We start from the raw sequence: 12,151 nt of genomic DNA, 5'->3' as shown, positions 1-12,151 counted from the left end.
TAAAAGCCACTGTCCCTAAGAAGACCCCCAGAGCCCTGCAGCCCAGCTCCTGTCCTCCCAGAACTGTCTCCAGGCAGCAACTGGACTGCTGAGGACAGTGAGGAGGCTGTCGGGGAGTGGCAGGGCGGAGCAGGGTGCAGCTCCCCCTTGTTCCTTGTCAAGGGAAGGGGCACCCAGGAGGCTGCAGGGAACCCGCTTCTTCCCTGCTCCCTCAAGCCCAGGCGCTGCCACAGCCCTGAGCCCAGGGCGGGGTCCCTGCAGGGCCGGAACGTGAGCTCAGTCCTCACTGGACACTAAGAGGGTCATGCAGGGGGGACTCGGAGTAGATGTGGGAATCATTTTAAATGTTCCTTTAAAAGTATAGCAGATAACACAATAAAGAAATCCTGCTGACTTTGAATTTCGGGGTTAACCTGATATGCTACATCCACTCATCCTCAAATACATACAGCTACATGGACTCACTTATAAAAGAGACAGCCAACTAGTCAGGGGCGTCCTACATACAGGCCCGTGGGGACCTGGGGCAGGCACGTGGGAGGGTACTTGTCCTCCTCTCTTTAACATGTGAGACACACACGTGTCCCGTCCCAGGAAACACAGAAGCCCACGAGCGACAGACGGACAGCAAACCCACAGCCCCTCTCCCCCCACCCCATCGGTGTGCCAGGTCCCAGTGCCTCCTGTGCCTCATGGAAGCTCAGGCAGGCTCCTGGGAGGGGGCTGGGCCTCACCCTCAGCCCCATCCCAGCCCTGCAGGGCGTCCACGGTCGCGTCCTCAGGCCCACCCGAGCTGCCTGTGTCCAGGTGGTTGACCAGGTCGGGCAGTGGCATGGAGTGGTTGTGCGCAAGGTCCATGTAGTGGTAGAAACCGGGGATCAGGAAGGTGATGTTCTAGAAAAGAAGTGGCAGCCTTCAGAACCAGCCCGAACCCGCCCCACTGGCAGCCTTCGGAACCAGCCAGAACCCGCCCCACTGGCAGCCTTCGGAACCAGCCCGAACCCGCCCCACTGGCAGCCTTCGGAACCAGCCAGAACCTGACCCACTGGACCCCTACCGTCCCTCTGGTCCCTCTGGTCCCTCTGGCGCAGGCGGGGGTGGGGTGGGGGGTGGGGGGTGATGATGAGCACAGGTGTGCAGGTCTCTGACATGTCACCTCCAGGTGAGGGGGACCATTCTTCCAGGAGGCCTGAAGCCCCCCTGGTGCTCAGCATGGCTCAGCATGGAATTCGGGATAGCTGCCCTTTTTCTTGTAAAAATGTAAAATTAACACTTCAAAGCTAGTTATTTTGACAGCAACACGTCTCCAAGCAGACGCCTGGCCTTTGCCCTCCTTCCCTCAGGCCTGGGACCCACTGTTTGTAACCCTACTACTCCAGTACCCTCGCATCAGAGGACAGGGCGTTGAGCAGCAGGAAACTGCCCGTCAGGTCCAGCACAGGCCCACGCTGCACTGGCTGTGGCCTCAGGGTGAGGGTCCCGGGCCCGGGACCACATGGACAGAGGCTGCCTCTGGAAACTGCCCTGACCACACACGCCCGGGCCCGGGACCACATGGACAGAGGCTGCCTCTGGAAACTGCCCTGACCACACACGCCCCCGAAGGGCCCTGCTGCCCTCGCTGTGCCTGTGGGAATTCCTTGTCCAAATGTCGTGCCAACCCAGTTCATTTGCTTCAACTGAACCAGAAACCGGGAAGACGCCACCCCCAGACCACACGGAACAGAGCGGGCTGTCCCACCTACAACTCAGCTCAAAGGCCGACTTCAGACCAAAACACCTGACTGTCACTCAGGCACTAAGTTTGTGATGCTTTTTTGCAGTAACTGACATGGGACCGCTCAGAAGTCTTGGATAAGAAACAGCTGCAGTCGCCAGCCTTGGTCCCTGCTGTGCATCCAGGGAACTGAGAGAAAGCTCAACCAAGAAGGTCCCAGAAACCCCCTCCTTCAACACTGACCAAACAACAGGCTCCCCAACCCCCAGTAAAGCCGGCAGCCGGACTAGAAGACTCGGAGGCACCGGGCCTGGGACCCAGGCCCTCCCTCACCGTGGGTCGCACACCAGCCTCCCCACAGGGGACGCGGCCAGGCATCCAAAGAGGGCCCACCTTGCCCAGGAGCTCGGTCCTCCCGTAACCGAACAGCGTCAGCGCAAAGCTGTGGTTGATGCCATAGATGGTCCCATCTGGCAGGAGGGTGATGAGGCCACTGATGGTGGAAAACACCCAGACAGACGCTGTGTAGCCTGGCCCAGAGGCCGCCTGGCCAGCTTCTGCTTCCTCACTGCTGGGCCTAAGTTTCAGCTTCAAGCTCAAAGGGAAGGTGGTGCCATCCTTGGCTCTTCCGACAGACCTCTGAATCTTGAGATTCTGAAAGAAGATGCACCGCTGAGCAGACAGCACCTCCTGTGGCTGAGCTCCAAGTCTGCGCTTCAGACCACCTGTCACACGCCCGTCAGGGGAGCCCCACAGCCTCCTCCTCCCCCCTCAGGCTCCCAGGGGAGGCAGGCAGGCGGCCAGGGCTCACCTGTGGGACGTGCTGGCCTGGTGCGGGGAGCTGCACGGAAGGGATCAGGTCTGTGAGGTGCTGCCCGGCCACCTCGGCCCCACACTCGTAGCCGTGCAGGTGAGCAAAGACACTGTCGCACGCCGTGATGGTTCCCTTGGGGGAAAAGCCAGTGTTGTGCTAACAGCTTCTTCCACTTCAGCTTCAACCTTCACTGAGCCTCAGTGACACCTTCAGGCTACTCCTGCTGCAGGAGGTGCAGACGGACTCCTGACAACAGCTCCCCCCACAGCCTGCACCGGCCAGTCTGGAGGCCCCAGAGCCCCGCGTGCCAGAGCCTCGTGCGCAAGCACGGCGGCCGCCTCCACCGCTCACGCCGAGCGCTGTCTGTGCTCCGCGTGTCCCAGTCCTACAAGGGGTCACACTCCACCCTGACTTTACAGATGAGGAAACTGAGGCACAGGGAGACAGGGCTCCCCACCCACGGGCATGATTACTCAGGAGCTCAGCAGACAGGGCTGCAGAACCCAGGGGGGGGGTAAGGACTGCGAGGCATGGGGGAGCAGACACATGCCTGAGCCCATGCCGCTGAGAAACTGCATAAACTCACATCATTCTGGAAAGAGACCCAGGCCGAGACCCTCTCCACGGGCTCCAGCACCACCACACAGCACAGGCGGGGATCCTGCTTCATCCTCTTCATCCACACGGACACCGGGATCCTCTCCCCGCTGCGGCTCACGACGTCCACCTGCGGGCAGGGACATGCTGCACCTGCTGCCCCCAAGGCCAAGCCCTCCCCACCCCAGGCATGTGCGTTTTCAAGCTGTCCAACTACCTGACATTTTGGAAATTAACCAAAGCGCCCACACGGTTTCTGACACTAAGCCTTACAATCTCTGAATGACCGTTCTACCAGAAGAGTAGATTTCTATGATCAGTGTCTGTAATTTCTTAGGAAACAGACACACACACACCGCACAGCTCCGTTCTCCTCAGCGGTCAGTCCTGGACGGGCACTTCTCGGTGTCATGGACCCGGTCTAGCTTCTCCCAGCGCCTGAGGCTTAGGCTCCTCACTTAACATGCAGTTCAACCCGGCCAAGTCCGGGCGGGACACACGGACCAGCTAAGCGAAGCTCTGGGAAGACCTTCCAGTCCCGCCAGCCCCCCAGCACCCCCGACGGGAGTCCGTCCCTCCCAGAACCGGACGCGCTGCCCGCAGGTTTGCAGAGGCCATCGGGCCTCCTCCCCCACGAGCAGCGCCAGGCCAGGCCAGCGGCAGCTTCTGCTCCTGCGGTGCCCCCGCCACCCCCTGCTGCACGCTCCAGCCGCGGCCAGGCCCCCGGCCCACACTCACCACTCTGCCAAACACCACGGCGGCGCGGCCGTCGGCCTCCACGTGCTCCTCACTGAGCGCTTCCACCACGTCGCAGTCGGGCTTCAGGAAGAGCTGCGTGAGCCTCTGGCCGATGAGGTCGTGGCCGCTGTAACCCAGCAGCCGGCAGGCATTCTCGTTGGCCACCAGGATCTGAGTGTGCACAGGAAAGCCACCAGTGTCACCAGCAGCAACTCTGACTCCCGGGAATGGCGAGAAGGAGACACGGGCACCTACCAGGGAGGGAGACTCCTCCTCTCCTCACCATCTACCCGGCGGCTCACACAGTGACGCCCTTGGGACCTTGTGTCTCAACCACGTGGAAACAAGAACGTCCCCCCATCAGTGCACCCGACCACGTGTCCTTCACCCATCAAGACGGGACACACACGCCTCCGACAGTCTCAGCTCTCGTGTGTACGCGTGCAATCACGCCAGCACACTGACTCAAACACTGGGCATCGCTCTCGTTTCGGCTGTGAGCAACACTTGAGTGAGCACAGGCAAAGGACGCTTCAGCCTCCCTGAGCCTCTGTCTCGACAACAGGGTTCAGTGGGTTCGCTGAGTCACAGTTAGGTCCCCAGAATTCATGTCTCCTTTGTTACCACATACGTAAGACCAAACACTCCTAACTGCACTTAACGTGCACAAACACCTCTGACTGAGGTTGCCGGTTGAAGGCACAGACCCAGAACCCACGGCTGCAAATACCTCCGAGCTCTTGGCGTCCACCGTGAAGATGGCCTTGTTGGGGTTGCCCGCAGGGGCCGGGAGCAGGGGCGTGGAGCACCCCAAGGACAAGCCGCGCAGCAGTGAGCAGCAGGACGTGCTGGCCAGCGACCCGGCCGGGTCGGCCTGTGCGGGGCTCTGTGCTTTGCCTGTGCAGATGTTCTGGGCAGCCAATGATGAGAGACAGTAGGAGCTCCATCTGTCTTCTGGAGAGAAAAGGAAAGGAAGCTTCAGATCTCAGGGTCACCAGGAGCTTGCTTCTGAGACATGCAAGGCCCACTCCCTACGTCCCAATCCCCACAAAAGCCCTAAATTAATCGCAGTTTGAGTCACGCACTAACAGGAACAGTCCCTGATCTACCTAAGCCACCAGGGGCTCCACAGTCAGCAGAGCTGTGTCCCTCAGAGATCAACATTTCTGTGCAAATGACACTCTGAGGTCCCTGCCCACCACCAAGCCAGGGGGCGCACTCGTGTCCATCACTGGACTCGGCCTTGTTACTCGTTCCAGAAAGTCACAAATGCAAATGCTACCTGCTGTCTCCACTCCCCCCTCCGTTCTGCTAGAACCGTCAGTCCTCACCCCCAGGAAGTCTGCTGCAGGCCACACCTCCAGGGGCTCCCCTGCTCCACCCCTGCTGTCCCACCCCCGAAAGTGCCTGGGCCTCCCCTTCCCGGCCTCTCTCCACTGCGGTGGCTCAGCCTCAGACCCTCCGCGACCCCGGGCTCCAGCGGCTGCCCCCCATCTCAGCAACATCAGCCCCTCCTTCTAGCAGCTCAAAAACCAAACAGCACGCGGTCAGAGCGTCGTCCCGATACGCCAAGGTTAAGGGTTTGACCCCTAATCAGGGCACATATAAGAAACAACCAATGAATGCATAAATAAGTGGAACAACAAATCAATGTTTCCCTTTCTCTCAAATCAATAAATTAAAAAAATGTTTAATTAAAAATATATGAGCGTCACCCTCTTATCCCCTCGGACCCGTCACTGAGGAGCCCCCACCTTCTCAGGGAGTGGCCTCATCAGTCCAGAAACCCAGGGTCAGCTCCACCGCCTCGCGCCTCACTGTGGCACCAGCTCTGCCTCTGCTCCCAAACGCCCTGTCCCTGGGCCAGCGCACCTGGCTGAAGTCCACAGTCCTGAGGCGGCAGCGGCCTCTGTCAAACTGCTCCTTCCGTGAGAGCAGACCCCCTCCCCACCCTTCACCCCGTCAGTGGGCTCCTCGCCACCTCGCCACCGTCTCCGCTCTGCGTTTCAAGCCCACCCAACTTTGAGCGCGCACACGACTGTCTCCTCAAGCAACCCCCCAGCCGACAAGCTCCTCAAAGGCAGAGTGACACCCCTTCCTCGCGTGTCTGGGCCCGGGGGTGCCTGAGCTCTGGGCTCTGGCTGACTCGGAGAAGAAGTCGGTGAACGGGTAGGCAGCAGGAGCAGCTCCTGGACCACCCTGGGCAGCCCCGCCTGCCTCTGTTGTGAAGCTGGCTGCCCCCACCTGGTCTCTCTGCCCGAGACTGCAGTGCCGTCAGCAGGTCCTGGCTGGCTTAACTAGCAAACCCGTGTCTCACCCACAACGCAGCCTGGCTCAGCTCAGCGTCCCCGCACTCTGAAGTGAGAGAACACTCTGCTCTAATCTGACCTGAAATATGGAATTCCAACCGCTGCCAGAAAAGCAGTTTCCATCCCAAGAACCTCACAGAACAGACACCGCAGGAATGCCTGCGGAATCTTCGACCAGTGCACACAGCAGCGTGGAAACCCAGACCTTTCTCTGCAGGAGCGGAGACAAGACACCACAATGACCACACAGAGGTCATCACCAGAGAGCGCTGTCCTGCTCTGGCCTAGACCTTTCTCTGCAGGAACAGAGATAAGACGCCACAATGACCACACAGAGGTCATCACTGGAGAGCGCTGTCCTGCTCTGGCCTAGACCTTTCTCTGCAGGAATGGAGATAAGACGCCACAATGACCACACAGAGGTCATCACTGGAGAGCGCTGTCCTGCTCTGACCTAGACCTTTCTCTGCAGGAATGGAGACAAGACACCACAATGACCACACAGAGGTCATCACCAGAGAGCGCTGTCCTGCTCTGGCCTAGACCTTTCTCTGCAGGAACGGAGACAAGACACCACAATGACCACACGGAGGTCATCACCAGAGAGCACTGTCCTGCTCTGGCCTAGACCTTTCTCTGCAGGAACGGAGATAAGACGCCACAATGACCACACAGAGGTCATCACCGGAGAGTGCTGTCCTGCTCTGGCCTAGACCTTTCTCTGCAGGAACGGAGACAAGACGCCACAATGACCACACGGAGGTCATCACCAAAGAGCGCTGTCCTGCTCTGGCCTAGACCTTTCTCTGCAGGAACGGAGATAAGACGCCACAATGACCACACAGAGGTCATCACCAGAGAGCGCTGTCCTGCTCTGGCCTAGACCTTTCTCTGCAGGAATGGAGACAAGACGCCACAATGACCACACAGAGGTCATCACCAGAGAGCGCTGTCCTGCTCTGGCCTAGACCTTTCTCTGCAGGAACGGAGACAAGACACCACAATGACCACACAGAGGTCATCACCGGAGAGCGCTGTCCTGCTCTGGCCTAGACCTTTCTCTGCAGGAACGGAGACAAGACACCACAATGACCACACGGAGGTCATCACCAGAGAGCACTGTCCTGCTCTGGCCTAGACCTTTCTCTGCAGGAACGGAGATAAGACGCCACAATGACCACACAGAGGTCATCACCGGAGAGTGCTGTCCTGCTCTGGCCTAGACCTTTCTCTGCAGGAACGGAGACAAGACGCCACAATGACCACATGGAGGTCATCACCGGAGAGCGCTGTCCTGCTCTGGCAGAGTTTCGAGAGCCCATTCCTTCTGCTCAGGTGTCTGTGGGCCGAGGACACAGACTTGCTGAGTTGGGGGGAGGTCTGCACAGTGGGGCCCTCGGTGAACGCCGACAAGGGTGGGCCCACATGCAGGCACCTCCGATCCTCGTCAACGGCCGGCGAGCCTCTGTCCTCCATTGGGAGACGGTCAGCCGTGGAACCACTGTCAACTAGAAAACAAGGGGACACTGATGAACATCAGCAATGAGAGAACACGAGGACAGTGTAATCTACAAATTCTTCCCAAGCCTACGTTAAGCTCAGCCCCAAAAGACTCACAGACCCAACTGCCCTGTGGGTCAGCACCACAGTGTGGGGATGGTTGAACCAAGTCCTGCAGCAAGCGGCTCTCTGAGGAGGGCACAGGGGGAGGGGGGAGAGGAGAAGTGCCGAAAGTGGACTTGGGCGGGGGAGGCCGTGGAAAGCCTGGCTGCAGACCACACTGACCGCAAACACTCACAGCTCAAGAGCAGTGTCACCAATGCCACCGATCAGGTGGGTCCCACCAGCTGCACCCAGAATCACCCACAGAGCTCCCAAAAATGTAGATGTGAAGAGTCTGAAGATGGGTCCACATGGAGGTTTAGGATTTGTTTTGTTTTCCCTTTTTTTAAAAGACTTTATTCATGAGAGAAAGAGAGAAAGAGAGAGAGAGAGAAAGAGGAGGGGAGGAGCAGGAAGCATCAACTCCCATATGTGCCTTGACCAGGCAAGCCCAGGGTTTTGAACCGGCGAACTCAGCATTTCAGATCAACACTTTATCCACTGCGCCACCACAAGTCAGGTTATGTTTCGTTTTTTATTAAGTGAGAGGTGAGGAGGCAGAGACAGGCTGCCACATGCACCCCAACTGGGATCCACCTGGCAAGCCCCTTACAGGGCAATGCTCTGCCCATCTGGGGCAGTTGCTCAGTTGCTTGGCAACCAAGCTATTTCAGGTCCTGAGGCAAAGACATGGAGCCATCCTCAGTGCCTGAGGCCAACTTGCTCAAGCCATTCAAGCCATGGTTGCAGGAGAGGAAGGAGGGAAGGGTGGAGAAGGAGATGGTTTCTTCTCCTGTGTGCCCTGACCAGGAATTGAACCCAGGACTTCATGCACCGGGCCGACACTCTACCACTGAGCCAACCAGCCAGGGCAGAAGTTTATGTTTTTAACTCTTTAAATACTTGTAAATTTTCATGCAGACATTAGAAAAAAATACAGAAAAATCTCCCGTGACCTTCCCTTGCATAACTACAGTACAGACAGACTTCCGGAAGCCAGGGGTCCTAGAAGAGTGAGGAGTCCTAGGGCCGAGGTGATGTCCCCCAAGAGCCTGCACCCCCTCTTCTAGACCACCTTCGAGGGATGCTAACTGCCAAAGTTCCCGGCGACAGGGCCTGGACCCCACTTCCCAGACCTGCCCAGGCCTCTGCCCCTCCTGGGCCTCCCATGTCGGCACTCACAGACCTGAGGACAGGACGAAAAACAGCCTTTGCAGGAAGATCAAGCTTCAACAAACCAGCAGGTGCCCACACATGGACACGCAGGCCCCTCCCACACAGGGTGGACCTGGGCTGGAAAGGAAAGGGGCTGGCCCTACCCGGACCTCCACAGTCCAGCTCTCTCCTGGTTCAAGGTCATCCTCACAGTCAGTCAGGGCAGGACGGCCGTGTACACCTGTCACAGTGAAGTCTGTGAGCCCGACTGACAACTCTGCATGTGGTGACAACCGTGTTGGTCAAACCGCATTCCCCAGGACTCACTGTACAAAAATTCGTTCCAGCCTGACCAGGCGGTGGCGCAGTGGATAGAGCGTTGGACTTGGATGCGGAGGACCCAGGTTCGAGACAGTGAGGTCGCCAGCTTGAGCGCAGGCTCATCTGGTTTGAGCAAGGCTCACCAGCTTGGGGTCAGGGTCGCTGGCTGGAGCAAGGGGTCAGTCGGTCTGCTGTAGCCCCCCGGTCAAAGCACATATGAGAAATCAATCAATGAACAACTAAGGAACCACAACAAAGAATTGATATTTCTCATCTCTCTCCTTTCCTGTCTGTCTGTCCCTATCTGTCCCTCTCTCTGACTCTGTCTCTGCCACACACACACACACACAAAAAAAATTCATTCCAGGTAAATTTAAAAAGAAAAAAGTTTTTGAAAAACTAAGCTTAAGATTATAGCAGAATGGATAACCGAGCAGCCTTTGCATATCAGAACTACCTCACCAGAGAATACGGTCTCTGTGGCATCTCTGAACTACCCGGAAGTAGGAGAAGCTTGCAACAAGTAAAAACAAGACACAAGCGTTGAAACCAGACCTGTGAGAGGGACTCATCCAGAAGAGAGCAGAAGTGGCCCTAAGATCCCAGTGAAGCCACAGACCCTTAAAGGTTTTTAGGGCAATGGCAGTTTGAGGTTGGGGGTGGGAGGCAGGGAGAAGGGGGATTATTATCATAGAAAGCTGAACCCAGGAAGGATTTCATGGTGCCTCAGAGTAGCCCTATTCCCACTGCCAGTTTTGATTTCAGAAAGTGTGAGTGAGTGACCCTGCTCAGACAAACAGATGCGAGGGCAGGTCTGGCAGGGAGCTTCTGGGGAAACGCTCCTTCCTCTTCTGGGTGACCTTCTGCCACTGGAACATAAGCTGGGAAGCCAACACCTCCAACTGCCCCCACCACAGCTGGACAACCGAGAGCTGAACCAGCCTCGGGGTGAAGCCACCCGAAAACCTGCCTTCCTCTGGGCTTCAAGGGTTGGGGGCCGTCAGCGCCCCTTAGAGACTGTGTCTCTTCCTTGCTGCAAGGCACCCTAAATAATGCCCAAGACAACGTCTGCTTGTAACAGAAGGTGTAAGCAAAGGCTTCCTCGAGGAAGCACCCGCAGAGCGAGGGGCTGGCACTGCAGAGAGAAGATGCCCACAGCCCTCGACGAGGAACAGCTGGACGGGTTGTAGCCAGGGTCCCTGATGTCTGCCTCAACAGTCTGGATTTTATCCCTAAGACTGACTTGAATGAGCTCCATGGCTGGGAGCAACAAGACCAGTTGCGGCCCTGGCTGGTTGGCTCAGTGGTAGAGCGTCGGCCTGATGTGCAGGAGTCCCGGGTTCGATTCCCGGCCAGGGCACACAGGAGAAGCGCCCATTTGCTTCTCCACCCACCCCCCTCCTTCCTCTCTGTCTCTCTCTTCCCCTCCCGCAGCCGAGGCTCCATTGAAGCAAAGATGGCCCGGGCGCTGGGGATGGCTCCATGGCCTCTGCCCCAGGCGCTAGAGTGGCTCTGGATGCATCGGAGCGACACCCCAGATGGGCAGAGCCTCGCCCCCTGGTGGGCATGCCGCATGTCGGGCGCATGCGGGAGTCTGTCTGACTGCCTCCCTGTTTCCAGCTTCGGAAAAATGAAGAAAAAAAAAAAAAAAAGACCAGTTGCACATTTTACAAAGATCACGGGGGGGGGGGGGGGGGGGGGGAGACGACAGTAATCCAGGCAAGAAACGAGGAGGTTTTAAACCAAAGCAATGGCAGGAAGATGGCTAGGGAACCCACGAGAGAGAGCCCGACGTAGACCTGCCATCGATGTACCGGTGGGCGAAGCGGTGCGAGAATGAAAGGCAATGAGACCACGTCCGGAAGTTTTCAGCTCGGGCGACTCACTGCCCGTCTCCAGAAAAGAAAAACTGGCGAAGACACGATGGCGGGGAACGCCGGGTGAGCGCGGGACACCCAAGGGAGGGTGCGGGGAAGCGGCGGGCTGCACCCCCACTCGTGCAGTCACCCCACGTGGACCGGAAAGCTCCTTCCGAGCCCGGCACCGTCCGCAGCTGTGCAAGACACGGTCTCCGTGCTGGGTGGAGCTCACCCTCTCGGAGGACAGGCAACAGGAACGGATAAGCACAACCGTTAAGTCCCGGGGAGGACCGAGCGCCGGGCGGGCTGGGCAGAGGCGGAGACACGGAGGTCCAGGGAGGCCCGACCCCGGGCCCCGGGCTTCGGGGCGCGGCGCGGGGCAAACGGCCGCAGGGCGGCGGGCCACCGCCCGGGCCGGAGCCGCACGTGGGGGAGCCGGCCGCGCCGCGGACAACGCACTCGAGTTTGGCTCGTCCGAGGCCCGCTCGGCGGGGGGACCCCACGGAGCCCGGTCTCCCGCTGCAGAGCACTAGCTTCTCACCTGGGGTCGACGACCGACACCTTGCGGGGCACCACTGCTTCACCTCCCGCCGCGAGGAAGCCGGTCTTCGCCGCCCTACCGGCCAATCGCAGAGCAACTCGCGCCGATTGACAGACCCAAGAGTCCAACCACTGGCGCCCCGTGGGCGGGACTCAGCGAGCTCAAATGGGAAAGCCCGCGCTAACGGTTGCTAAGGACGCACCGGTCTCCTACGGCGCCTCCGAGGAGCCAAAAACAACGGCGCCTCCGCCAGCATGGTCCGGCCAACACTGGCTCCTCCTCGGTCTCAGGATGGAGAAGGGTGAACAGCGTGGAGTTCGCCTTTCGGCTGTCTCGCCCGGGAGGTGGGAGCTGCGGGAGCGGCTACCTCACGGGGCAGGCGCGCCCGCGGGGCCGAGTCCACAAGAGCTGCAGCGTCTGCCATGGGCTGGGTCGGCGTCCGGGGTGCTGACCGGGTCTCCCAGCACCTGCTCTGGGAGTTAAGTGGAGGCGGTCCCT

General features: G+C 58.9%; 1 protein-coding gene and 1 non-coding gene across 3 annotated transcripts in view; one reads left to right on the top strand and one right to left on the bottom strand.

Annotated features, from left to right (window-relative positions):
* The window catches only part of PASK (PAS domain containing serine/threonine kinase), a 32,179-nt gene extending 20,422 nt beyond the window's left edge, over positions 1-11,757 (bottom strand). The window contains exons 1-8 of one of the 2 annotated variants that reach the window (XM_066232483.1): positions 11,654-11,757; positions 7,456-7,683; positions 4,597-4,820; positions 3,867-4,037; positions 3,118-3,258; positions 2,529-2,663; positions 2,111-2,371; positions 735-894 (exon numbers count right to left, since the gene is read on the bottom strand). In XM_066232483.1, the coding sequence (XP_066088580.1) occupies positions 735-894; positions 2,111-2,371; positions 2,529-2,663; positions 3,118-3,258; positions 3,867-4,037; positions 4,597-4,820; positions 7,456-7,651 (1,288 nt within the window). In that variant the 5' untranslated portion in view covers positions 7,652-7,683; positions 11,654-11,757. Of the gene's footprint in view, positions 1-734; positions 895-2,110; positions 2,372-2,528; positions 2,664-3,117; positions 3,259-3,866; positions 4,038-4,596; positions 4,821-7,455; positions 7,684-11,344; positions 11,396-11,653 lie in introns of those variants that run through there. The other variant, XM_066232484.1, reaches the window with a different exon arrangement.
* Positions 10,538-10,613, top strand: TRNAI-GAU (transfer RNA isoleucine (anticodon GAU)). The gene has a single exon. It is a non-coding gene; the product is annotated as a tRNA-Ile (tRNA).
* Positions 11,758-12,151: the final 394 nt, after the last annotated feature.

This window comes from Saccopteryx bilineata, chromosome 5 (genome assembly GCF_036850765.1).
Source record: "Saccopteryx bilineata isolate mSacBil1 chromosome 5, mSacBil1_pri_phased_curated, whole genome shotgun sequence".
In the NCBI taxonomy this organism is placed as follows: Eukaryota; Metazoa; Chordata; class Mammalia; order Chiroptera; family Emballonuridae; genus Saccopteryx; species Saccopteryx bilineata.
This window is presented reverse-complemented; position numbering and strand designations above follow the sequence as displayed.